The sequence below is a fragment of the Nyctereutes procyonoides genome, unplaced genomic scaffold, assembly GCF_905146905.1.
Source record: "Nyctereutes procyonoides isolate TBG_1078 unplaced genomic scaffold, NYPRO_anot_genome, whole genome shotgun sequence".
Taxonomy (NCBI): domain Eukaryota; kingdom Metazoa; phylum Chordata; class Mammalia; order Carnivora; family Canidae; genus Nyctereutes; species Nyctereutes procyonoides.
Genome location: NW_026575042.1, coordinates 2,082,926 through 2,108,112, shown reverse-complemented (window position 1 = coordinate 2,108,112; position 25,187 = coordinate 2,082,926). Strand labels below are relative to the sequence as shown.

General features: G+C 43.2%; 1 protein-coding gene and 1 pseudogene across 2 annotated transcripts; one reads left to right on the top strand and one right to left on the bottom strand.

Annotated features, from left to right (window-relative positions):
* Nucleotides 1-2,901: 2,901 nt before the first annotated feature.
* Nucleotides 2,902-4,039, bottom strand: LOC129507286 (KRR1 small subunit processome component homolog; annotated as a pseudogene).
* Nucleotides 4,040-12,664: 8,625 nt separating this feature from the next.
* Nucleotides 12,665-24,804, top strand: LOC129507222 (zinc finger protein with KRAB and SCAN domains 7-like). 2 transcript variants are annotated; one of them, XM_055321542.1, is made up of 7 exons: nucleotides 12,665-12,883; nucleotides 13,173-13,254; nucleotides 14,634-15,174; nucleotides 19,185-19,353; nucleotides 20,802-20,890; nucleotides 21,213-21,339; nucleotides 23,161-24,804. In XM_055321542.1, exons 3-7 carry the CDS (start codon nucleotides 14,752-14,754, stop codon nucleotides 24,609-24,611), a joined length of 2,259 nt encoding a protein of 752 aa, XP_055177517.1. In that variant the 5' UTR covers nucleotides 12,665-12,883; nucleotides 13,173-13,254; nucleotides 14,634-14,751; the 3' UTR covers nucleotides 24,612-24,804. The 2 variants fall into 2 exon arrangements, with proteins under 2 accessions (XP_055177517.1, XP_055177516.1); XM_055321541.1 differs by having other exon boundaries at nucleotides 13,173-13,494.
* Nucleotides 24,805-25,187: the final 383 nt, after the last annotated feature.

Genomic DNA, 25,187 nt, shown 5'->3' with positions numbered 1-25,187 from the left:
ATAATTATGTCTTTTTCTGTCCAAGAGGCTTATATTGCCCGTGATCATGTTCTCAGTATCCTAGACAGTGTCTGGCATAGAGTAAATACTCAATAAATATATGAATGATTGTCATAAATTTACAAGCACCTCTGCACCTACCAGCACAGCTTTAAAACATATAGGGCATTAAACACTGCCTTCGGCCCAGGGCATGATCCGGGAGTCCCGGATCAAGTCCCACGTCGGACTCCTTATATGGAGCCTGCTTCTCCCTTTTCCTGTCTCTCTGCCTCTCTCTCTCTATCTCTGTGTCTCTCATGAATAAATAAAATCTTTTTTAAAAAATAAAGAAAAAAGAAAAAAACATATAAGGCATAAAACAGATGAAAATTGAGAGAGAGGCAAACCATAAGAGATGCTGAACTCAAGAAAACAAACTGAGGGTTGCTGGAGGAGAAGTGGGTAGATGGAAGGGATAATTGGGTGATGGGCATTAAGGAGGGCACATGATATAATGAGCACTGGGTGTTATATGCAACTGATAAATCACTAAATTCTATCTCTGAAACTAATAAAAATATGTATATATAAGGAAAATACTGATAGATCTACAAACAAATAAATAATCAGAGGACACCAACGTAGCTCCCTTAGAAAGATATCAAGCAAACATCAAAACAACAAAAAAACTTTTTATTTTTTTATTTTTTATTGTTGTACAAAAAAGCGTTTTAACCCAAATTTAGGTTAATGGGAGCTTTACAATCTGTTTCTGAATTTTAAAAAAATTAACACATATTACTTTTACAAAAGGGATTAAATATTTCTTCATTTCCCCCCAAAACCAAAAAATCTTTTAGTATTTTTTTTTAAAAAGATTTTATTTATTTATTCATGAGAGACACACAGAGAGAGGCAGAGATACAGGCAGAGGGAGAAGCAGTTTCTCCGTGGGGAACCCGATACGGGATTCCATCCCAGGATCCTGGGATCACGACCTGAGCCAAAGGCAGACACTCAGCCACTGAGCTACCCGGGTGCCCCTTTTAGTATATTTCTGAGGATTTAGACAATCTATTCAAAGGGATTAAATATGTACAAGATAGAAGGATGACTGGAAATTTCATAGCATCAGGATTAGATATAGCGTTATTCCAAGAAACATAGCTGCTTGGCCCTAAAAAAATAAAGTCCTGGGGCGCCTGGGTGGCTCAATGGTTGAGCGTCTGCCTTTGGCTCAGGTTGTGATCCCGGGGTCCAGGGTCCTGTGATCAGGTCCCATATTTGGCTCCCTGCCAGGAGCCTGCTTCTCCCTCTGCCTGTGTCTCTGCCTCTCTCTCTGTGTCTCTCATGAATAAATACATAACATCTTAAAAGAAATAAACTGCTATACATAGCCAATCACCTTCTACAGCTAAAACTGCCTGCCAGCCTTTTTCTGTCACACAGAATGATAAGATCTGTGATCTGTGCAGGGCGGGGTTCCCTAGATGGCATGGGATAACACACCAGGCTGAATTCTCTCCCTGTAACAGGGGCTACTATACAATCAAGGGGTTGGAAAATCTGACCTAAATTCACTTGCACAGCTCTATTTTCTCTACCATTGGTTTTGTAAGGAAAAAAAAAATGTGTGTTTCTGTCTATGCATTAACAACAACAACAACAAAAACATAAGAAAGACCGCTCAGTTGGTAGAGCATGTGACTCTTAATCTCAGGGGTCATGAGTTCAAGCCCCACATTGAGAATACAGTTTAAGAAAAAAAAAAACTATAAGAAGTAGACGAAAAGATTGGCAGATTATCTTTTTAATTTCTTATTTTATTTACATTTTCTTATATTTCTACAATGAATAAGTACTATTTGGGTAGCAAAGAAAATGATGTAAAAGAAATGCAGTAACTGCCAAATCAAATTCTCTGGAGGAACCAATGCCCACCCAAAGGGTAGGCCATGGCAGTGAGGGTGCTGCTGACCCCGGTTCACCTCCCATTCTTCCTGAGAAATGGCAACCCTGGGGCTGGACAGTGGGCTATTAGACAGAACTCTTGTCCTCGGCCAATGTACATGATGTTCCTATCAGAGAGTAGGTGGTGGCTGGTCCCCTTTCCACAGTATCTCTAAGGCAGCTATGCTGATCACTGCAATAGACAGGCAACATAAGTCAGCATCCTATCCTTGTCACTTGCACTAAATTCAGCAGCAGCAGCAGCAGCAGCAGCAGCAGCAGTTCTGCATGCCCTCCAGATTGGAGCAGGTTGGCTTTAAGCACTTCTACAAACTCCAAACTTCATTTTCCTTTGTTTTCTCTCTTGACTCCAACAAGGGGTACCTCTGTCTGCGAACTTACAAAGCAGCTAAAAAAAAGTCATCAATGGACCCAACACTTTGAGTTATTTTCCTTATGGTATCATTGCAATTGGAGACCATCTTCCCTAGGGATAATCCAAAATGTTCACTGCTTTCCCTCCGAGGGTAGGCTATATTTTTGTGATTAAGACCAGGGATTTGCCCTGGGTGGCTCAGCGGTTTAGCGCCTGCCTTTGGCCCAGGGTGCGATTCTGGAGTCCCGGGATCGAGTCCCACGTCAGGCTCCTAGCATGGAGCCTGCTTCTCCCTCCTCCTGTGTCTCTGCCTCTCTCTCTCTCTATGTCTGTCATAAATAAATAAATAAATAAATAAATAAATAAATAAATAAATAAATAAATCTTTAAAAAAAAAGACCAGGGATTTGGTCTTTTTTTTTTTTTTATAAAGAACAGCTATTTATATAAACACAATTTTGAAGAATGACAAAACTCAGAAAATGTAATCAGAGTATTCCTTCTCACATAGGCTATTATAGCCCTAGTATTTCAAAATCCTTTACAAAAGGAGATAGCTTAATGAGTTCTCCTTCAGGGAATTTTTTTTAATGTTACTTTTTCTTCTTCTTTTCATCTGTTTCCATTTTAAGCTTAACTTCTTCAGCTGAAAGAGCTCCCAGTTTCTTATTCTTTGCTTCCTTAATCTTTTCCTTGATGGCAGCCACATCAATTTTATTTTCAGTAGAAGCTTCCTTTGGTTTCACAACTGGTTTTTCCTTAGGTGGAATAAAAGTTTTGTTTCTTTCCTCTTTTTTCTTACTGAGAGCTTCTGCTTGTTTAGCCTTTATGACTTCCATTTTCTGACGCTACTTTTGACTTGCCTTCAGAAAATATTCACCACTAGCCAATTCTTTATCAATTTGACTCTCTGGCTGTGGTGGTGGGAATGGTGTGTACTCTTTCTTGACAGTTTTCTTCTTTAGTTCCTTGCGTTTATTCACATTTTTGTGCTTGAACTGTGGCAAGAATCTTTCCCAACTTTGTGATCTTAATTCAGAATCTTTTGCCAACTCTCATTTAGTCATTAAGGTTTTAATGGTATAAATTGGATGAATATTCTTCATAGTATCTAGGACTACTTTTCAAACCTCTTTTAAGCCACTAAAAGGTCCAATGACTGAAACCGTGTTTCCCTGAACCATAATATAACAGTTTGTTAAGAGTTCCAAAGCCTTTAATCTAGATCCTTTGGGACCAATGAGACATTGTCTTCTTTTTACAAATCTTTCTTTATTTCTTACTAAAGAACCTATTTTCATGATGTCACATGCAACATCATCTTGAAGAATTCATACTGCCTGTTCAAATGAAACACTTTTTGCCAAAAGTTTTATTAGGTCTCTGGCCCTAATGATGATATATGGATCGAAAGTCTTCTTTGTTGTACAGACAGTCATACTGCCCTCGATCAGGTCCAGGGTTGCATTAATGTGATGTTCATTCAAGGCTTTCTGTACCAAAGGCCAGCACTCTTCCAAGTAAGCCTCTATATTTTGGGAACAAAGTTGCAAAACTGCTCTCTTCCAAGAGTCCTCTGGGATTGTCCTTTTTAGAAAAAGCCGGTTCCTTCCAACCATCAGGAACAGTGAGGAGTTCTGATTCATCTCGGTTCTCTGGCTTTGGCTGCTTGGGACGAAATTCACTTCTCCCATTGGCCCTGGCTAGCCCGATGATGGAGGAGGATGCCATCTTCCAGGATTTGGTCTTAATAGACATTCTCTTCCAATAGGCCTGGTAGATACCAATTAATGTCTAATTGACCAACCTGGCCATTCCCCCACCCCAAATGATCAGCTGCAAATGTGTTCCAGAAGGAGCAGATCTTCCTCCCTCTCCCCCTCACTCTGAGCTCTTACCTGACCCTCCCTCTGCAGCTTTCTCAGTTGGGCTTGAACCATTCACCCCCAAGCCACCACAACAATGCCCCAGACCCCCAAACCACCACCAGGCCAACTTCTCCAGATTTAGTGGCAGCCCAACCACCACTCATACATATCATCATGACAGCCTATTAATAACATTGCTCTCCTTCTCTAGGAAGCTGGGAGATCTTCGGGGCTCTCTGGTCTTCGAGCTCCAAGATTTTATCAGCTTGTTCCTGAGCTAAGGTGTCATGGTTTCTACATTCATCCTAATACCTGGGGAAAGTTAGCATGGAATTCATCTCCCTGAAGATACAAGGGAAAGTGAAGAGATCTGCCATATAATCTAATTATGCACCTTGCATTGTGTTGAGTTTCTTAGGGCTGTTATCCCATTTTTTTCCCCTCAGAGTCACCTAGAGATAGCTACCACCGTTTTATAGATAGAAGTAACTGAGGCTCAGATAGATAAAGCCACATGTTCCAGACCGCACAATTAGGAACTGTTACAGTTAGGAGCTACAGAGCTGAGAAATGGTCCCCCAAAGATGCATCACGGTTCCCCCTCAGGAAGAAAGGACTCTGGGGATATAACATCAGTGCTACATTCCTGGCAACCTCCAAGTCCAGCTTGTGCCCTGTCACTGTAGGCTGGACAGCCTTGTTGACTGTCCTTGTTTACTAGAATCATTTCAGAGTTGGTGACATTGTCATATAGTCTGAACACTGCCATTTGTGCACAAAGGTGCTATGGTTCAGAGAGCATGATGGAAAGATCTAACTTATTCCTTAAGTGCCAGCATCAGATTGAGGTGGTAATTTTTCTCATGACCTTGGAACTAGAGAAATTTTCCCAGAAAGAGGGTTTAACACCAAACCTCCTCTTCTTCTACCTATCCAGAGCATCTAGATTCCCCTCTTATTCCACCTACATGGAAACCATCAGGAACCTTCAGTGAGTGACCTTTGGCCACATATTTTCAAAAATCCCACATGGACAGTGGTAGATTAGTTCCCAAAAGTCAACAAGGTCTTACCTTTTCACCACTCCTGGACTCGGGAGTATTGTTCCAGACTCCAGAGTCATAAACCCTTTCCTTTCTATAGTTTTGAAAATCATGTATACCTTTAAGTTTGGAAGCCCATTCAAGACACCTGGAGGTTTCTATGGATGGGAAGTCAGAAAAGAAAAAGCTTTTGCAGAGGTGAAGAAGTGAAGAAGGGAAAAAAAACTTTAGCCTAAGAGATCCATGCACTAAGCCTTGCTTAGATGAAGTAATCTGTCTTTTTTGTTCTTTCATTCCACACATGACCACGGGTACCAAGCAACATTCCAGGGACTACAGGAAGCTGTAGGGTATACTAGAGAACACTCCAACAAAGCCATCACATCCTCAATCTCATAATCTGTTCATTCTTTTCAAAGCGTTTTTAATAACTTAGATAAGTGTTTGTGCCTTTCACTAAAAGGTAAGTTATAAAAGAACAAAGCCTGCATTTTTCTCACCACCACTCTCTCCAACATATAGTAAGTGCTCTCATGCTAAATGAGAATATGAATGAATGATTGAGGATTTAACTTCCATTCTCATCATTGCCACTGTTTAACAGTAAGGCTGTTTATTAGACTGGGGAATCCAAGAGAAGCCTGTTTATGAGGACAGGGAGGTGCAGTTTGCAACTCCCTGTCTGGTAAGATAATCACTTGATGTCAATTTTTTAAAAGATTTTATTTATTTATTCATAAGAGACACACAGAGAGAAAGGCAGAGACACAGGCAGAGGGAGAAGCAGGCTCCATGCATGGAGCCTGATGCGGTACTCGGTCCCAGGACTCCAGGATCACACCCTGGGCTGAAGGCAGGTGCTAAACACTGAGCCACTCAGGGATCCCCTCACTTGATGTCAGTTGACATGATTTTTATACCACACCCCCCATTTTACCACGCATATATCTCTCCCCTTTGTAGTCAGAGGCAATTCGGGGAGAATTTAGAATTGTTACAACAGGGATGCAAAGAGAATGAAATGAAATTTAGTTTTGACATCTGAATAAGATACTTGAAACTGCACATCAGAGATGGTAGTCTTGAAAATCAAGATATTGATTAACAAAACCCAAAGAGCAAAGGTTAATGGTTTTCCATATATGTCATATTAAAAAAAAGGGGGGGGTAATATAAAATGATTTTAGGGCTGGGACAGGGAAGAAACATAAGGTCACAAGTGAAATGAAGAAGCATAAAGCAGAAGGAGTTTGATGTGGCCTTCTGGAACTGGAGAGACCATAAGGAGAGGAGGGAAGCACATATGTGGAGTGTACCAGCTTCTAATTGTGCATATATCATTGTTACCAGTGACTCAAGACCACTCCCTCGAAATTCAAGTCCCCACTGCTGTGGCCAGGAGCCATCTGTCAAGGGTCATTTTCGACAGCTGCCTACAGATTAACCTTGTTCAAACAGTAGGAGAGACATGATCTATGACCTGAGGCATGCACAGCCTATCCAAACCACCTTTTCACATAGGTCATTTGTAAGCATCCTAAGACAAGACAATGGTCCTGGTGGTCTAAAGAACAAGCACTTCTCAGAGTATGGCCTGGGATTCCTGAGACACCTTCAAGAGGTCCACAAAGTCCAAATTATCTTTATAACAGTAATAACAACAACAACAATAATAATGTCACTCTCCTCCTTTACTCTCTTTTTTTGTATATTTTTTATTGGAGTTCGATTTGCCAACATATACCTCCTTTACTCTCATTTTGAGTATACAGTGGAGTGTGCAGAAGATATATACATATCTGTCATAGTCCAACAGACTGAATGTAGGAACATATATGAAAACCCAGATATCTTCTATTAAATCAGTCTTTAAAGAGTTAGAAAAATGTATAACAATGCCATTCTTCTAGTTTGTTTTAGAAAGTAGTTATTTTTCATTAAAAAATATGTTCTAAGTAATTTAAATATTAACATGTGATAGGTTTATATAATCACTAAATAAATGAATAAATATTTTTAAGTGTCTCACTTTTACTTCTAATAAGTAAACCTCAAGAGATAAAACCACACAAACACAGCTCTATAGGGTCCTGAACATTTTCAGAGTGTCAAAGATTTCTAAGACTAATGAGTTTGAAAACCACTAATCTAGAAGAATGACATTGTGAAATGGGAAAAAACTCTGCACTTGGGTGAGAATGCATAGAACCAAATGAAGAGTAGAAGCCAGTTCAGTAGAGAAAACCTACCTATTATGCCTGCTAACCTATAAGCATCAAAAGGACTCAAGTCTAGACTATTTGTATCTTTATTCCTCACATCTAACCCACTGACCGGCATGGTGCAAAAGAAATATTTGTGCTATCAGTAATCACTCAAGATAGGCTGAGTTTGAGATGCCATGAGACATCTAGGTAGAAACAAGTAGGGAGACAGATGTATGAAGTTGGAGTTCACTGTAGTAGATATTTAGATTTGGAAGTCATCAGTTTGTGGGAGGTGGGTGAAACAATGAGCTAATTCAAAGAAGGAAAGCGTGAAAAGTGACATGAAAAGAGGGTCAGGAAAACTCCAGGGGACACTGACATTTATGGAGTGGATGAAGGAAGAGTTTGGTCCATATTGAGAGCCCAGTAATTGTTTGATGCTATATATTAGGCAGGGTGTGTCAAAGAAGGTGAACTGAGAGTATGTTATCACTGACGTCTAGGTTGAGGGGATGCTCAAGAAAGTAAGAGTAGCCCTGGGGCAGATATTCTAGGTTGGCTTACTTTTCTTACCTATTCATCCTTTACTTGCTCATCCTTTTCTTCTTGACTACTTTGAGTTGTAGCTGTCCAATAGGGTAGCCACTAGCCATATACACCTATTTAAAGTAATTTAAATCAAAGAAAATTTGAAATTAATTTCCTCAGTCATACTACCTAGCTACATTTCAAATGTTCAGGTACCACAAATGGTTGGTGGCTATCATATTCTTAGAACAAATATAGAAAATTTCCATCATCATAGTACATTTTATTGGACAGAGCTGCTGATGTAGAGGCAAGAAATTGAAAATATTCAGCCTTCTAAGAGAACTAAGGGTGGCCATATATTTAGTTCTAATATGTAAGAGAAAGTTTTGGGTGAAATTGTCTCTTTTGTAAAAAAATATTTTATTTATTTATTCATGAGAGACACAGATAGAGGCAGAGACCTAGGCAGAGGGAGAAGCAGGCTCCCTGCAGGGAGCCTGATGTGGGTCTCGATCCCTGGAACTGGGATCATGCCCTGAGCCGAAGGTGACGCTCAACTGCTGAGCTATCCAGGGGTCCCTGAAGTTGACTTTTATCACAAAACTTTTTAAAAGCCTTCTGGGGAGATAATTTGACCTTTCCCTTCAGTCCTACTTGCAATGTAGATGCAATGCTCTTGGTATTGAGAAAAATATACTAATTTGCTAAAGCTGCTGTTTTTGAGGTTTCCATTACTGCTCAAAGCATTATTCATTGATACAGAATTTGGAACTTGTAGTATTCCCCAGAGGACATCTGTAGACATTTTTTATTGTCACAACTGGATGGGATGCTACTGACATCTAAATGGGTAGAGGCCAGGAATTCTACTAAAATCCTACATGGCTAAGACAGCTCCCTACAACAAAGAGTTATCTGATTCAAAAAGATTAGGACTGAGAAACCCCATTATAGTAGAACACTGCTGGTGACCCTGGTTATACAGTGGAAAAGCATTCATTCAGTCACGTGTAGTCCACTGCACTGCAGACCACATGCTGACTAAAGCTATAACATTAGAGGAAATTACAGGAAAGACTCAGAATTTTGGTATTTGCTCTTCTTATTGCCTTCAGCAGAGTCCTATGAGAGAACGATTAGAGATTTAAGAATATACATCTTTCCTAAGTGGGTATTATCTGCCTGGGGTTATACGAGAACCCTATAAATTGGATCCAAAAAATATACAGGGTAATTTTAGATTGGACTGAATTTACTGCTCTAGGTGCACTTATCAGAGATTTTGGACTTAAGTAAACTAAAGTGATAACTGCTGGATTAGTTGACTAAAGACTGTTTAATAGAAGATGGCAAGAATCTTATATCTGCTTCTGCATCAATCTATTGGGATATAATAGATATGTATATGTAATAATAGCTTGACTTCAATGAAGCTGACATTTCAGAAATTGCTTGAAGTAATGTAGACTAGAGGAAAAAAATCCAAAGACATAGGTGGGGAAGCCAGCTATAAGTTCATTTTTCAGACAGTGTTTCCAGAGATGTTTAGTGGTTAGCATCTGCTATGAGTTTTGAAATTAGAAAACATCACAGCAGTGTGAAATTGCTTGGAACTCAAGTATGTGATCAGGATTAATGAGATGAAACAAAATTCTGAAAAGCGGTCTAGAAAAATCCAAACTTGTTTCTCTTCTAGAGAGAGAATATCTACAACATTTATTTTATTTTATTTTTTTTAACATTTATTTTAGTCCTAGAAGCAAAGAGCAAACATAAGCCAAATTCCAAAATATAACTGACACTTTGAAATTGAGAAATTTCTACTAGAGCTTTACTCTCCAAACTTTATTGTGCATCCCTATGACTGGAAATGACTGGAAAACAAGCCCCTTCTAACCCTAAAAAGTTCTTAGAGAGGTATCAGATTTCTTCACTGAGAACCTTCCTCTCAGGCTCTATCCATTTCTGGAGAGTGGAAGGAACTAGAAATGACAGAGAATTGGTGCAGGCTTAACTCATTATAGGTGAGAAACCCCTAAGGACAGTATTGTTTCAGGCCCTACTACGAAAGAGAGGAGGAAAATATACTCCTGTCCACCTCTAAATGGGGGAGAAACAGCTTGGCCCTTCCATAATGTCTCCTCTGAGGAGGAAACATCTACTCACTTAGGGAATTCTGCATGCTTAATCTGTAGAAACACTAGTGTGTAGAACATTGGTGTTACTGGGGTATAGAGTAATGCACTAGCTACTCTTAGAAAAGATGTATGCTTAGCTATGAAAGAGCTACAAAGTCAGATGGAGGCATCCTAGAGGCCTCAGATGTGGAGGGAATTTACAAATTCCCTAAAATATCAGGGTTCAGCTTCTTCCTGGCTCTCTTTCCATTTTTTAAGTAGCAATAAGGAATGTTAAGTATCACCTGTTCTCTAAAGTGGTGTCACAACGGGATCATCAGGAGGTATGGTGGTTTGGGGGCACAGAGATTTTATACATCAAAACTAGAAATCACATCACTGTTTTTTTATTTCCTACAGTTTACAAAAGGAAATAACTTGAACTGAAATGATTACCCCTTCCCAAAAATACATATATCTTGATATTTGACCATATTGTCCTCTCTTCCCCAAAACCTGTCCAAGTCCTACTTCAAGGCTCAATTCAATGCTATTCCCTTTGAGGCTATGATCTCTTTCAAAATCAATCCCTCCCTTGGCTCTCTGAATTTCATGTTGGGTATAAAATACTGCATTTTGCCAGTCACCCACATCTGCCTTGACATTTTCAAGGTCTACTCTTACTCTCTTATCTCCCTTCTAAAATCCAAAGTTTCTACTTAGTTGTCTTCCTTATGTTTATATAGTGCTTATTAGGACATGTCAAAGCTCGCAACTTACCTCACTTAATCCTCCCAACTGGGAGGTGTCAACAGGCATGGTTTTTTTTTTTTTTCTTCCATTTCACAAATGAAGAGACTTAAGACTCACTGGATACATAACTTGTCCAAGATAACAAATTCTGTGCAGTTAAGTACAGAGCTCAGGTCTGTCATACTTACAAGGCTGGAGAGAAATCTAGTCTATGTTTGAGGCGCTTTTAGAAGAACTTGGATTTCAAATCTGAGATCCAACAAACCCAGAAACTGAAAGATCACAACCAACAGTGTCAAGTTTATTCTTTCCAAGACCAAAATGGTGCTTCCAGAGGATCAAAGTCATGGAAATTGGCTCAGAAGGAGGTCTCTGGAATGAAAGGCAGATCTTGGCTTCTATCGTCCTGTGGCCCCATTCCCCCACCTGTAAAATAAGAAGATGGTGGCTAGACTAACGAGTCTAAGGATCCTTCGTGCAGTCCGTGAGTCCTCGCTAACAACTATGGTGGCTGGGACTTGTGCGTCGGACGGCCTGGAAATGCTCTTTCCAGTTTGCAAATTTGCAGCAGGAAGGGCCAGAGGCAGAGCTGGAGATCGGGGGGAGAGGGTTGGGGTCCCAACGACAGGCCCAGAGCGGGGATTTAGCCAAACGGAGTACAGGGTACGGTACGGTACCTGCTCTCCTAAAACTCCTAGGGTAGAAGCCCCGGAAAGGAAGCATGGCAAGTCGGGGGGTACTAGGTGTGGAGGCGGACGCCAGCGTTCCAACCAAGCAGGGTCGCTGATGCACTGAGATCAGCGGAAGGTCCCCACCGCTCTCTGGGCTGGTCTCATCTAAGGCACTAGTGAAGGTCAATACAAGCACCAACAACGGGTGGAGGCAGCCCCAGACAGCAGCTCCCCCCTGCAGGGGGAACGAGGCACACACAGCAACACAGCCCACCCCTGCCCAGCTGCCAGGCCACCAGCAGGGGCTTGGGAAGATTCGTGAACTAGAGATGCGCCGGGAGCAATTCCCTCGTGGTCTTCGGGCCTTGGAGCAACTTCCAGTTCTGTTCAGGAAGCTCGGAGGCCTGCTCGTCTCGTTGGTCTCCACGCCTGACATGGGCTTCCAGGCAGCAGGACTGTGAGGGTCCCTGAGGCCCCCCACGTCTAACTCCAAGAACTGCCTCTGCGTGCAAACCATTCTTCCAGGTGAAGAGCACCTGGGTGACTCCCGCCACCCAGATACTAGACAAGTGCGTTTACTTTTGCAGTTTTTATCTGCACCTCGGCACTCCATCGGGGCCTTTCCTTGGCCAGATGTCCAGTGCTTAACTCTAGGGAACAGTAACCACATCCATTGGCCAAAGTATCAGTCACCGGGCCTGTGTCTTCATTAGTAAGATGGAGATGCCCCGTGCTTACTCAGGTTGGGTGAAAATGCCCTGGGCATCACATACAGTAGAGCAACAAGGGAAGCCTCAGGATTTGGCTTCCAAAATCCCAAGCTCTGTAGGGTCTCGTCTGTAGGCTACCCCCGCCAGCGTTCATAGCCTGGGAGGCACTTTTCAGGTGACAGAAACAGTCTCTGAAGCTGGGTGTGTGACTCAAGGTCACCAGACGCGGCAGCCGCAGCGGCAGCGGCAGCGGCAGGGCTGGGGGCGCCGGGACGGCGCAGGGGGGAAGCCGTCCGCGAGAGGCACGTGCGCAGCGGGCGAGCTCACCGGAGACTCCGCCCCCTCCTGCTGCGCGGCGCCCGCCGGGAGGGGGCGGTCCCGGCGCCCGCGGCCCCGCCCTTCGCCGCAGAGACTTCCGGGATCCTGGGGGGGCCGGAAGTGGGCCCTGCTCACGCTTCCGGCCCGGCCATTGTGTTGGCGTCTGCGGGCTCCGACTGCGTTCCGCGCCCAGGGCCCGAGGCGACGGTACCCCGGTGAGCGGACCGGGGGTGGGAGGGAGCTGCCGCCCGGGCCGGGGACGCTCCACAGCCGCCTCTCCGTCCCGTGCCCCGGACCCGGTGCCCGGCCGGGAGCCTGCACCTGCCGGTACAGCGGGGAAAAGGCACACGTGGCCAGGTGAGCGGCGCCGCAGAAGCCCTGGTTTAACGCAAAGTATAGATGGGTGTTTTCCCCACCTTGCCCTGAGAGACAGTACGAAGCATCAGAAGGGGGTCAGACAGTCTTGAAATTTCAAACGTGTGAAGCGTCCCTTGGAGACCCGAAAGTGCAGGTGATGAGATTAGCCGCTGAGCACTCAGAACTGTTACGGAAGTAGGAAGATGATCAAACTCTCTACGGGTGTGGGATCTCAGAGCACAATTAACAGTTATTTTAAAGTTTTGTTTTGTTTTGTTTTGTTTTACAGAAATCGAAACCTAGAGAGAAGTAGCTTACCAAGGTTACTGAAATGCATGGTGACTAGCAGAGATGCCCCAGCTACCGTTAAGGTGCGGCTTCTCAGAGTTCAGTATGTAAACTGGAAGAAAGTCTTCTCCCACTTCGGTGTCAGCCAAATGAGCCACATTCATTCGTTTACCAGATGTGTACCTCTGTGTGCCCTGTACGCGCACTTACAAAAAAAGATGGGGAATCAGGCCTGCACTTTGAGTCCTTCTACGAAATGGAGATGCAGTGTGAACCACAAAAACAGTGTGAGAAGTGTTCTAGTAGAGGTTTGGATGAAAAAGGTACTGTGGGCTCACTGAGGCAATAACTGCAGGGAGCGGGGAGAGATCAGGAAGGTTTTCTGTGGGGGGTGGTTGAGTAGAAAAAGGTCTGGCATTTATTTCCTCCATTGGGTTCCTTTCCTTCAGTGGCTGTCTACCATGAGGGTGTGAGTGGTACGTTCTGCATAAACTAGTCAAAACAACGATGTTTTAGTGAGAAGTACAGAGAGGGAGGTTACTAGCTTTCTTCGTACACGGGGCAATCAGGAAAGCAAACATTCAGGAGGAAAATGGTATTTGTTTTGGGTCTTGACAGGTGAGTAGAAGCTTGTCAAAAATTGAAAAAGAAATACCCAAACAGGGCTAGAGTATGAGTGGCTTCTAGCTGTGTCTCCAGAGCTTTAGTCCCAAACTCTGTTGTGCATCACTGTCACAATGGAGAAGAGTAGAAGAGCTTTCAGCATTAACTTCCATCATAGGTGTACTTGTAAATTAAATATAGGTACTGTTTTATAAATTTCAATACCCTTTATGAAACATAAACTAAATATGAGTTAAGTAACAATTTCATGTGTTCTTATATACCCTATGGATCATCTTGCATTTTGCTCATTTGGAGATCATTGCAGCCTCTCTGGCCTGGGTACCTGGGGAGAGTGGTAAGGTATATGTCTAGAACAGAGCCCAAGGCCAAGTGGGCTATGAATGCTAGGTATAGACATTTAGGTTTTATCATTTTGGGTTATGGAAGACACTGAAGGTTTAAGGAGGGACATCCCTTAGAGAGATGCTTAGAGACTGCCCTGATTGTGCCTCATTTTTTTCCCCCTGGAGCTTTGTTTTTTTTTTTTTTTTGATTTTGGGTTTTTTAAAAGATTTATTTCTTTGAGAAAGAGCAAGCGTGTGCACACATGTGAGTAGGGGGAGGGGCAGTGGGAGAGATAAAGGATCCTAAGCAGACTATGCTAATTGCCAAGCCCCACGTGGGGCTCAACTCATGACCCTGACATCATGACCTGAGTGGAAACCAAGAGTCAGATGCTTAACTGACTGAGCCACCCAGCCATTACTGGAGCTTTGGTTTTTAACTGTAGATGGTCTGTCATTAGCCTAGGACTCCACACTCTGGGATTCTAATTTCTGTCTTGATATTTCTGTAGGTGACACCCCCATCGCCCTGTGCCCCCAACTCTGAAAACAGTTCCTGAGACCTGAAGTACAAAGCATCATTTTAATTGGACAAACTGCAGCTGAAACAAGTTTCCCTTTGAGGTCCCAATGGCCACCCAAGGCAAGGGAACTTTAGGCCTCATCCCTAAGGGTGCTGTTTTCCAGAAACAGGAGGGGCGCCAGACCATGAAGCAAGAGCCAGGGAGCCAGACCTGGGGTCAGGGCTGTAGTCTCCAAAAGAACCACCCACCTGTCTGTGAAATTTTCCGGCTGCACTTTAGACAGTTATGTTACCATGAGATGTCTGGGCCACAGGAGGCACTGAGCCGGCTCCGGGAGCTCTGCCGCTGGTGGCTGATGCCAGAGGTACACACCAAGGAGCAGATCCTGGAGCTGCTCGTGCTGGAGCAGTTCCTGAGCATCCTACCTGGAGAGTTACGGACCTGGGTGCAGCTACATCACCCTGAAAGTGGTGAAGAGGCTGTGGCTGTGGTGGAGGATTTTCAGAGACACCTCAGTGGACCAAGAGAGGTGAGCAGATGAGTCTAGAATGCCATCTGGAACCATTCTCTAGTGCTTGGATTAGCCTGAGAATAGTCATTCTCCATTCCCTAGGCTCTAGGCTGGTTTGCCCTTAGGACTCCTGAGCCAGTTCCATGGGTAGAGAGGAAATAGTTTTGTGCTTCAGGCCATAAACAAAAATACAGATCCCAAACGAGCTCTGTGCATCATGTTGTGAAATACTGTGTCATGAGCCTCCCTTCAACCTGGAGATCTACACAGTACTCCCAGCAGATAGAAGATCTACATACTGGTTAGAATGGGGGAGTATGGTAGGGAGAAGTAGATTTCTGGGTATGTTGATAACATGGGCCTTCATTTGAAAAGTTCTCATTGCTTCCTCGGACTTCGCAGAGTCTGTTATTTCTCTTCCTGCATTTTAGCTTCTTTTTAAGAGGGGACATTTCAGGGCCTCATAATCATTTGTTTCTTTTCTAACTCAACTGGGGTCTCTCTCTCTCTCTCTCTCTCTCTCTCTCTCTCTCTCTCTTTCTCTCTTTCTCTCTCTCTCTTTTCTTTAATCTTAATTTTAGTTTACCCTATTTCATAGAGTTTTCTCAAATTTAAAGCCAAGGTAATTCAAATTAGAGGAAAAGTTGGAAAGTCAGCAGTATGATAACGGGGAAATCTGGCTTCTAGGACCACAGGGCTAACTAGTTCTATGGCCAGATGTATCAGTCAGGGATTAGCCAAAGAAGCAAAACCTGTAGGAAATTATATGTTATATATTTATATTTGTGTATATATTTATATTGTTACTACAGAGTGGCTTATGTGGTTATGAGAGCTGGTGGCGCAGCTCTGTAGAGCAGGCCATCAGGAAAGGTCAACCAGAATGCAGGCACAGGCTGAAGGTGCTGTCAACGTGCAGAATTACTTTTTCGTGAAACTTTCAGCTCTGATTTCAACGTTTTATAACTGATTGAGTCAGGCTTATCCAGATGATCTAGGATAATCTTTATTTAGAGTAAACTAAATATGTATTTTGATCACTTGTACAAAATACGTTCATAACACCCAGATTAGTGCTAAATTGACCATCACACGTGGATAAGTTATTTCTATCTGATGAGTCTAAAATTGCTTTCTTGTAATTAACCAAGCAGAGTGGATTAGGGTCTCCTCTTCTTTTACTCCTTTGAGCTTTACCAGGGAAAACTAGTATATTACATTTCCCAAGTACCCAGCATATCATTTTATCCATAGCTTAAGAAACATAGTTAAGATATTTATGCCTAGGGAATCAGTTCCAGTTGATTGGAGTCTGAGGGCTACTCCTTTTTCCAAGAGTACCAGCCTATTTGGCATTAAATCCATTGTCAACCATTATTTCTTCATATACAAAAGTAAAAACAGGAATAGATCAGCCATCACCAGGGTCTAGAGAGCGATTAGGTTTAACAAGTAGCTGAAGAAATTGTTTTGAGTGCCGTTTACTGAGGAGGGTGGAAGAAAAATTTCTGTGTTTCTCACCTTTGTTTGCTTTAGCTGAAGAGAATGCCCCCTCCATTAAAACTTGATCTTTTGTCCAGGGAGCCTCAGAAACAGGTGACTAAGTCACAGACTTAAGAAAGTGACTAATAGTTGACAGGGCAGCTGAATACTCTTGGCTCCTGCTTAGGAGTAGGGTCTTGGGACTTCCATTTCTTATTCTGCCATTATTGCGAGCTTAAGTTTTCTGATGTGGAAGACATGAGATGGGACTGAGCACAGGCACGGAAAATATATTTATGGCTAAATGAATAAACAATCTTTTACATGGCAGTTTGCCGGAGGAGATAGGGAGTATCACTGCAGATCAGAGTCATTCCGCTCAGCAGGAGTGAGGCTGGAAAGGACTGTAGAGTAATCCCTGCTGGGCTGCAGAATCATGCAATGTGTATAAAATGCTTTTATAAAAAAAAAAAATGCTTTTATATTCTGTATCTTTTTTTTTTTTAATTTTTATTTATTATTTATGATAGTCACAGAGAGAGAGAGAGAGGCAGAGACACAGGCAGAGGGAGAAGCAGGCTCCATGCACCAGGAGCCTGACGTGGGATTCGATCCCGGGTCTCCAGGATCACGCCCCGGGCCAAAGGCAGGCGCCAAACCGCTGCGCCACCCAGGGATCCCTATATTCTGTATCTTATTTCAGCTTCTAGCAGGGCTGAAATATGGCTTACAGAATATGCAGAGTAATCATACCTCCATTTGACAAGTGATACAAGCGCAGAGAGGTTGATTCATCTAAGATGGCAGAATTAGTGAATGTTCTCTCTGTCCCTGAGCTCTAACTGAATTACGGTTTTTGTTGATTCCTACCAAGTGTAGGAATCAGAATTTTCCAGCTCCCTAGGTTCTAAGCCACTAGTTTTCCCCTACTATCTTGCTGTGGAATGCCATATAGGAAAGAAAATTGGAATGGGGTTTTCTTGCCTACAAAGAAAACAAAGGCAGCCCTGGTGGCTCAGCGGTTTAGCACCACCTTCAACCCGGGGTGTGATCCTGGAGACCCCAGATTGAGTCCCATGTCAGGCTCCCTGCATGGAGCCTGCTTCTCCTGCTTGTGTCTCTGCCCCCCCCCTCTGTGTGTGTGTCTCATGAATAAATAAATAAAATCTTAAAAAAAAAAAAAAGCAGCCTAGGAGTCTGAGTCCTAGGTAATGAACAGAACTGAACCAGCATTTAATTGTTGGTGAATTTCAAGTTTGTATTATCATGATGTAGTTAAGGTCTATCTTCCAGTACCCACAGCAGCTGTATTTAAGAGCTGTAATTCCCATTTATAGAAACTGTCCAGTGGAGACTCCAGGGAGACTTCTGGTTCTAGGACTATGCTGGAGAGATATACAGTAAAGAAGAGAATCTCATATCTCAGCAGATGTAACCCAATGGGGCAAATCCATTAGGGTTTGGGAAGAACTTCCTTTCATTTTATGCTGTATTATGTATGTGCCAGTGCAAGCAAATAAACCGATAAACGTGATTCATTTAGATGGTATTTTAGGTTTGCAGCTCCGAATGCTGGTGAAAAAGTAACTATGAGATTGTGAGGAGCTGGTTTGATGACAACAAGCAAGGACTAGAAATGCCTGTGCTCTGAGGTATTCTCAAGGTCTCTGAAGATTGGTGTTACCTGATTTTAATTGACTTTTTTATATATGTTATTTTGGAGGGGTAGTACATACTGAAAACTGGATTTGCAGATAACTCTAAAACCTAGTAGTAAGTATCAAGAGGGTAAAAAATTATCAAGAGAAAATCAGTCAGCGAATATTAACACCAGCATTGGGCCAAGCATTGTTCTAGGAGTGAGTGATCAAGACAAAGGTCTTACCCTTAGAGAAGTTTATATTTTCACTGGGGAGAGAAATAGACAATAAAGGTATAAATAGATAATTTAAGGGTTAAAACATATAGAATATGTAATCAGGTAATTTGAGAGCGAGACTACCCTTGCTTTGTCAGCGTGGTTAGTTAGGAATGGCTTCTCTGAAGAGGAAACACATTCACTGAGAAAAATTAGAAAAGCTCTCTTGAGGTTTGTCAGCCACTATTCTGGGTTCTTCTGCTTTCAGCCTCAGTAGTATCATATGTGCATGTATAGGTACGTATACCTTTCATTTATTTCCTACGTACTTCTGATTGGTCTGTTCTATAGGCTAAGGTCACAGGGAGTACATAGAATGCTCTCTTGGCTCCTTTTTCTAGATTGTTGTCCATAAGTAAATTTGTGTCTAAAGAATTGACAAAATGGAAATGGTTATATAATCTGGTCTTCAGGTTCCTACCAAGAGGTTCAACAGAGGGATAGCAAGCAAGATTGCAAGCTATAGATTCTGCTTTGACTGTTTTTTCCCTAGTAGGCTATACTGGTGGGGCTAGGACATTGGCTGTTCTTTCCCCTGGCTTCTTTTTGGGGGTGTTTTTTTTTAGAGGTTTTGGTTCCAAACCTTGAAGGATACTCTTTTGAATCCAATTGTGATTCCTATCTTTAGGATTCAGCTCCTGCACAGGAACAGGAAATGCATTTGGAGGAGACAACAGCCCTGGGTACAACAGAAGAATCTCTTCCTACCTCACCCTTCAGTGAGGGTTCAGCCTCTAGAGCCCGCCTGGAGCCTCCTCATGACCCAGGGTCACATCTCTTCCCCAGTGGGCACTCTGGTACTCAACTCCCCAGCTCTGGCCTCAAGTCTTATTCTCCTCAAGTCACCTTTCCTTTATCTCCTCCCTATGACCTACCCTTTTACAATCCCTCATTGCCCTGCCCTCTGTCTTCCGTTCCTGGTGACTTTGTTCCTTTTGCTTATTCTCTAATAATTCATGTATTTAGCAAGTTTTTGTCAAACACATGTCATGGATGGGCACTTTGGGGACCAGAGATATATTGTACACAGTCACTGCTTTCAAAGAGCTTATTATCTGGTTCACAGAGAGTCACTCATACCTGCAAGAGGCGTCATTGTAAAATACAGTGAGCGATATCTGTCCCCAGGTATCAGATGCCAAGAAAATGATGTCCAATATGGACATTGTAAACATTATTATGGACTGGTTGGGTAGCAGAGACTTCATGGATGAGGTAGCATGACAGTGAAAAATTGGGAAGCAAATTGAAGCGGGGTGGGGAGAACTGGTAGGCACCAGGGCAGACGATACAAAGACTCTCAGGGTTCCTTGGAACCCGCTAAGGTGGATGAGGAGGAAGTGTTTTGGGAAGTGCAGGGTCTGCTTCTACAGGCCTTTGTGGTTAAAGCTAGGAAAATGTTGCTGGAGAGGGGCTCATGTGTTAGAAACAATATTTTGGGAGAATTGATGTGACTCATGGGACCACTGTGGATTGAATGGTGAGATAAGAGGCTGGGAGCCTCAGTAAGAAGGTAGTGTGCCAAAACAGATGTGAGGTCATCATTGCCTGAGCAATGCTGAATGGAATAGAAATGGACAGACGTGAAACATGTTGTGGAGAAAGAATCCATGGAACAATGAAGAGGATTGAAAATTAGAGTTTGGCCAATATTTGGATTCAGGAAGGGAAAGTGGCAAGAATATCCATATGACTCTGAATTTTAGGTGATGAGGGACACCCAAATAAGATGTCCAGTAGGTAGCTGGAAGCCTGTAATATAGGGGTCTAGAAGAGAGCTAGGAACTGGGAAGGCAGGCAGCCTTAGGGCATTGCGAGTCAATGAGATCTGTGACAGAGCAAAAAGGGATGCTGTGGGGCCTGAGTGCCTGCAATGTCCATAATGAGAAGGAAGGGAAAGAAATCAGTAATGAGGGGCCAGAAACGTGAGGGGCACGTCAGGCTGGCCTGAGACCAGGGAAGCCACGGGGAGAGAAAGTGGGCAGAAGTGTAGCTTCCTTCAGAGAGTTTGAAGTGAGGGAGGGCTGGGAGGAATGGCCATTTCTGTTTGACCAGGGACCCTCTGCACCCTGAGAATAACACCTGCATGGAAAATTCACAGCACACTCAGAGTAACGCCTGTATGGAAGAGGGATGAGAGGCAGTGTGTGGAGCTGCCTGGGTTCTCTTGAACCCACTCACTGGGACACAGACCCTATTGGAGCCGAGGCAGGGCTTGTTCTCACAGCTCTCTTTCCTCCTTCAGGTCTGTGTGCTTCGCAGGTGCCTGCCCTTTCCCAGGCTGGGAAGTCAGGAGACCAGGCAGCAGCTGTGCTTCAGATGGTCAGGCCCCAGGTGAGCTGGACTCTGTCTTCAATGAGTTCCCAAGTCTGTGGCCTGGGCATAACTAGCGCTCATCTTCAGGGCTCTGGCCAATTCTGAGACTACTGCTGCGGTTTCCCTGCCTAATGACTTCCTCTGGAATTAGGTCCTGCCTGCTGAGTTCATGGACTCTGTCTGGGCCTGGACTTGTCCTTTTAGATATGTCATCCCAGCTTCTGTCCCCCTATCAACCCTTTACCCACCAGGCCCCCACCCTGGGCTCTTGATACCTTGATGTGTCTGTCTTCAGGCTGGGAATATAATATCCCTGAGCGATAGAAGCTTGTCGTTCCAGGTGTCTGCAGCGTACGAGTTCCTGTCTGTGGACTATACTGAGAGGAAGTGGAAAGGTCCGGCAGTCGGTCAGAGAGCCATGTACCGGAGCATCATGCCGGGAAATTATTGCAGCGTGGCCTCATTGGGTAATGATTTCTGTTCCCCAGTAGTGTAGTCTGCATTCCTTTCTTTACATTTTCTTTGCTACATTCTTTTTTGTTTGTTTGCTTGTTAAATTTTTATTGTGAAAAGTTGCCAACATGAGACAGAGTGGAGAGGATAGTGTAATGAACCTCTCTGTGCCCATCGCTCAGCCTTAAGTTATCAGCATTGTCTTTACTTCATTATTAATTGGCCTAAGGTGGTTTATTTAGAAGTTGTAGTTGTAAGGAATAGGGAGCCGCTCACATTATTGTAAGTACTGAGCTGTGTTACTTCCAGTAAGGCTGAAGGAATGGAAACCCTGATCAAACAAAACCCACCAGCTGGAGCATCCTTTGGGAAACAGGGCCCTCAGCAGCAACAGCAAATAATTTTTATGCCAGAGAATGTCAGGCAGTTGCTCCCTGCATATCTCTTTTGTCCTCCCACTGCTACTCATTTTCTTCACTCTGAATCTTTTGTCCCCTCATAGCTGCTGCATTATTAGACTTTCCGCTGCCACAGTTTCTGCATGCAATGGCTCCTGATGGCTGGGCTTCTCTCCATGCCTCATTTCAGCTTAGATCTCCTACTTGTTTTAGTTTTCTTTCTTTTGCCCTATTTCCAGCTCAGAATTTACTTAGAGAGGGACTCTAAGGGTGGTTCAGCCACTAAGTGTCATCTCTGTTTGGGCAGAACTTTGCTCCTGGCCGCAGCAGAGGCTGAGGTGTAACATATTAGAGAAGCTACACTTGGGCCTCGTGCCCTGGTCTAGTCAGTCGTGATATTGACTGACTGGTATTGAGACCAGTTACTTGGCACAAAGCAAGGACAGCTTCCTGGAAGGGAGTGTTTTCAGGACAGGTTCTCTGGTTGGCAGGTCTAGGACAGTAGCCAACATGGCAGAGGGTGGTGGGCTCAGGAGTCAGAGAGGCAGTGATAACCTGTGACTTTCTGTGTGCTGAAATGCCACGATGGCTTGCCCTGGTTAAGATACGATTAAAAGGAACCAACAGTTTTGTGTTTAGACGTGACTGATCGCTTGCTTCTTCCACCATTTCCAAATTCTAAAGGAAATATTTAGCTGTTCAGTTTTCTATGATTCCACATTATCAAGATACCAAAGACATGTTTGGATTCATATTTCAAATTATCGATCCCTTTCTTAATTTTTATAGGAATGCAGTCCTTGCAGTATGACTTCTACCAGTCCATTGCTCCAGAGACTAGAGGATCCCCCTTTTAGAGCTCTGCTGTCCCTTCCAGTACTTTCCCCCAGCATTTCTGAGCCTGTGGCTTCTCTGAATCTTGTCACCTGAATCTTCTCACATGTGAGAATCACTTCTTTGGATATGTTTTTTTTCCCTAAATGTGTTTGCCCATACTGTTCGTCATCTTTGATTTGAGGTATTTGCCACTCCTCTCTCCTCAATATTTTTACTGGGAACCATGGAAACTTACAGCATCTTGTTGGAAAGGACGTTATATAGTTCATCATTTTACTAAGTGACTCCTGTGAGGTCACACCACCTTTACAGTCTGCTCTCTTGCCTTCTGGTTGTCTTTTTAACTGGATAATTAACTAGAACAATTAATGGGCTGTGTCCTGACAGCCCTTCTTCCACCCTCCCCTACTGACCGTCTTTCCCCTCTTCATCTTTCTGTCCATGAAGAGAAGCTTGAGCTATTTCCCATTTTTCTCCTGTTCAAAATGTGTCATCTCCTGATGTGAAGGTTTTTTTCAGGTACTGACTCCTGATGACTCTGTTTCCTCAGTAGGACAAGAAATGTGTAAAAGTTGTTTTCTTCTTCTCTTTTGGCCACAGGTGACACTAGGATGCGGTGTTCAGAGTTGCCTGTGAAGCTGGCAGTTTCTAAGGGACCAGAGTCATCTGATGGGACATCAAGAGGGCTCTCTGCAGTAGTTTCTGGGGAACCAGAGGCAGGAGCTGCCTGTGAAGATACTTCAGAGAAGCTGGAAGGGCAACCCTCAGATGAAGAAGGGAGCAGACTGGAAAATGCTTTCTTCAAAATAACACATGAGGACAAAGATAAATTCACAAAAGGTGGATGTGATGAATATAAAGAACTTGGGAAGCATCCACACCTGTCCCCTAGTGCTGCAGCACATCAAAGAGTACTGAAGGGACAGAAATTATATCAATGTGATGAATGTGGTAAAGCTTTCAATCGGAGTTCACACCTCATTGGGCATCAGAGAATCCACACAGGAGAGAAACCCTATTCATGTAGTGAATGTGGTAAGACCTTCAGGCAGACCTCTCAGCTCATCGTTCATCTCAGAACCCACACGGGGGAAAAGCCCTATGAGTGCAGAGAGTGTGGAAATACTTACCGACATAGCTCCCATCTTATTCAACACCAGAGACTCCATAATGGTGAGAAACCATATAAATGTAATGAATGTGCAAAAGCTTTCACTCAGAGTTCCCAACTGATTGACCATCAGAGAACCCATACTGGGGAGAAACCTTATGAATGCAGTGAGTGTGGTGAGGCCTTCATTCGGAGTAAAAATCTTGTCCGTCATCAGGTACTTCACACTGGTAAAAAACCTTACAGGTGTAGTGAGTGTGGGAAAGCTTTCTGTTCTAATAGAAATCTTATTGACCATCAGAGGATCCACACTGGGGAGAAACCTTATGAGTGTAATGAATGTGGCAAGGCCTTCAGTCGGAGTAAATGTCTTATTCGACATCAGAGCCTCCACACTGGAGAAAAACCATACAAATGTAGTGAGTGTGGGAAAGCTTTTAATCAGAATTCTCAACTTGTTGACCATGAGCGAATTCATACTGGAGAAAAACCTTTTGAATGTAATGAGTGTGGTAAGGCATTCAGTCTGAGTAAATGTCTTATTCGACATCAGAGACTTCACACAGGTGAAAAGCCATATAAATGCAAGGAGTGTGGAAAATCCTTCAACCAAAACTCACACCTCATTATCCACCAGAGAATCCACACTGGTGAGAAGCCGTATGAATGTAATGCGTGTGGGAAGGTCTTCAGTTATAGCTCTAGCCTCATGGTACATCAGAGAACCCATACTGGGGAGAAACCGTATAAATGTAGTGATTGTGGGAAAGCCTTCAGTGACAGCTCACAACTCATTGTGCATCAGAGAGTTCACACTGGAGAGAAGCCCTATGAATGTATTGAGTGTGGGAAAGCTTTCAGTCAGCGTTCCACTTTTAATCACCACCAGCGAACTCACACTGGAGAGAAGCACTCAGGTCTGGCTCGCTCAGTTTCTTAAGATGTAATTGTCCAAGGGACTTCGAGTTCAGCTTTTTTTATAAGAAGGATGTTTACTGTGATCTCTTAAGACTGCACATCAGAATGTACCAATCTTTACATGCTTTCTAGTGAGCCATGAAGGTGGGAGGGTGGGAATCCTCATGTGTAATTGTTTCCACTTTTCGGGAAGTAAACATTACACATTTCATGTACTGCTAGTTTTTAAAAATTATTTTGCCCCACTCTTTCTCCCCCCTCCCCATTCTTTTAATTTGTGAAAAATCTAACCTATTGCTGGTTGTGCATCCCATCATCAGATTGTGTGCTTTCAAGGACAGAAATTATGTTTCTTATTCTCCTCTGCCCCCTCTGTTTTATCACTTACACAAGTCATATTGCAAGATGGATTCTTTCCTTTTTCTTGGCTGAGGCTATATAGTTTTTACACTTCCATTCTAATCCAGATCATCCTCATTTGTGTTCCCTACCTTAAAAAAAAAACTTGTCTTTCTTTTTGCTAATGTTTCTTAGATTCGTCCAGATCCCTCTCATCTCTGAAAGACCGTCTTGACATGCTTCTTTATCCCTGTTAAAA

Excerpts from the sequence above, each read along its gene's own strand:
- LOC129507222 (XM_055321542.1), top strand. The coding sequence starts at position 14,752 with ATGGCCACCCAAGGCAAGGGAACTTTAGGCCTCATCCCTAAGGGTGCT. Across the intron at positions 19,354-20,801 it reads CTTCCCCAGTGGGCACTCTG|GTCTGTGTGCTTCGCAGGTG; the intron begins GTACTCAACTCC and ends TTCCTCCTTCAG. Across the intron at positions 20,891-21,212 it reads TTCAGATGGTCAGGCCCCAG|GTGTCTGCAGCGTACGAGTT; the intron begins GTGAGCTGGACT and ends TTGTCGTTCCAG.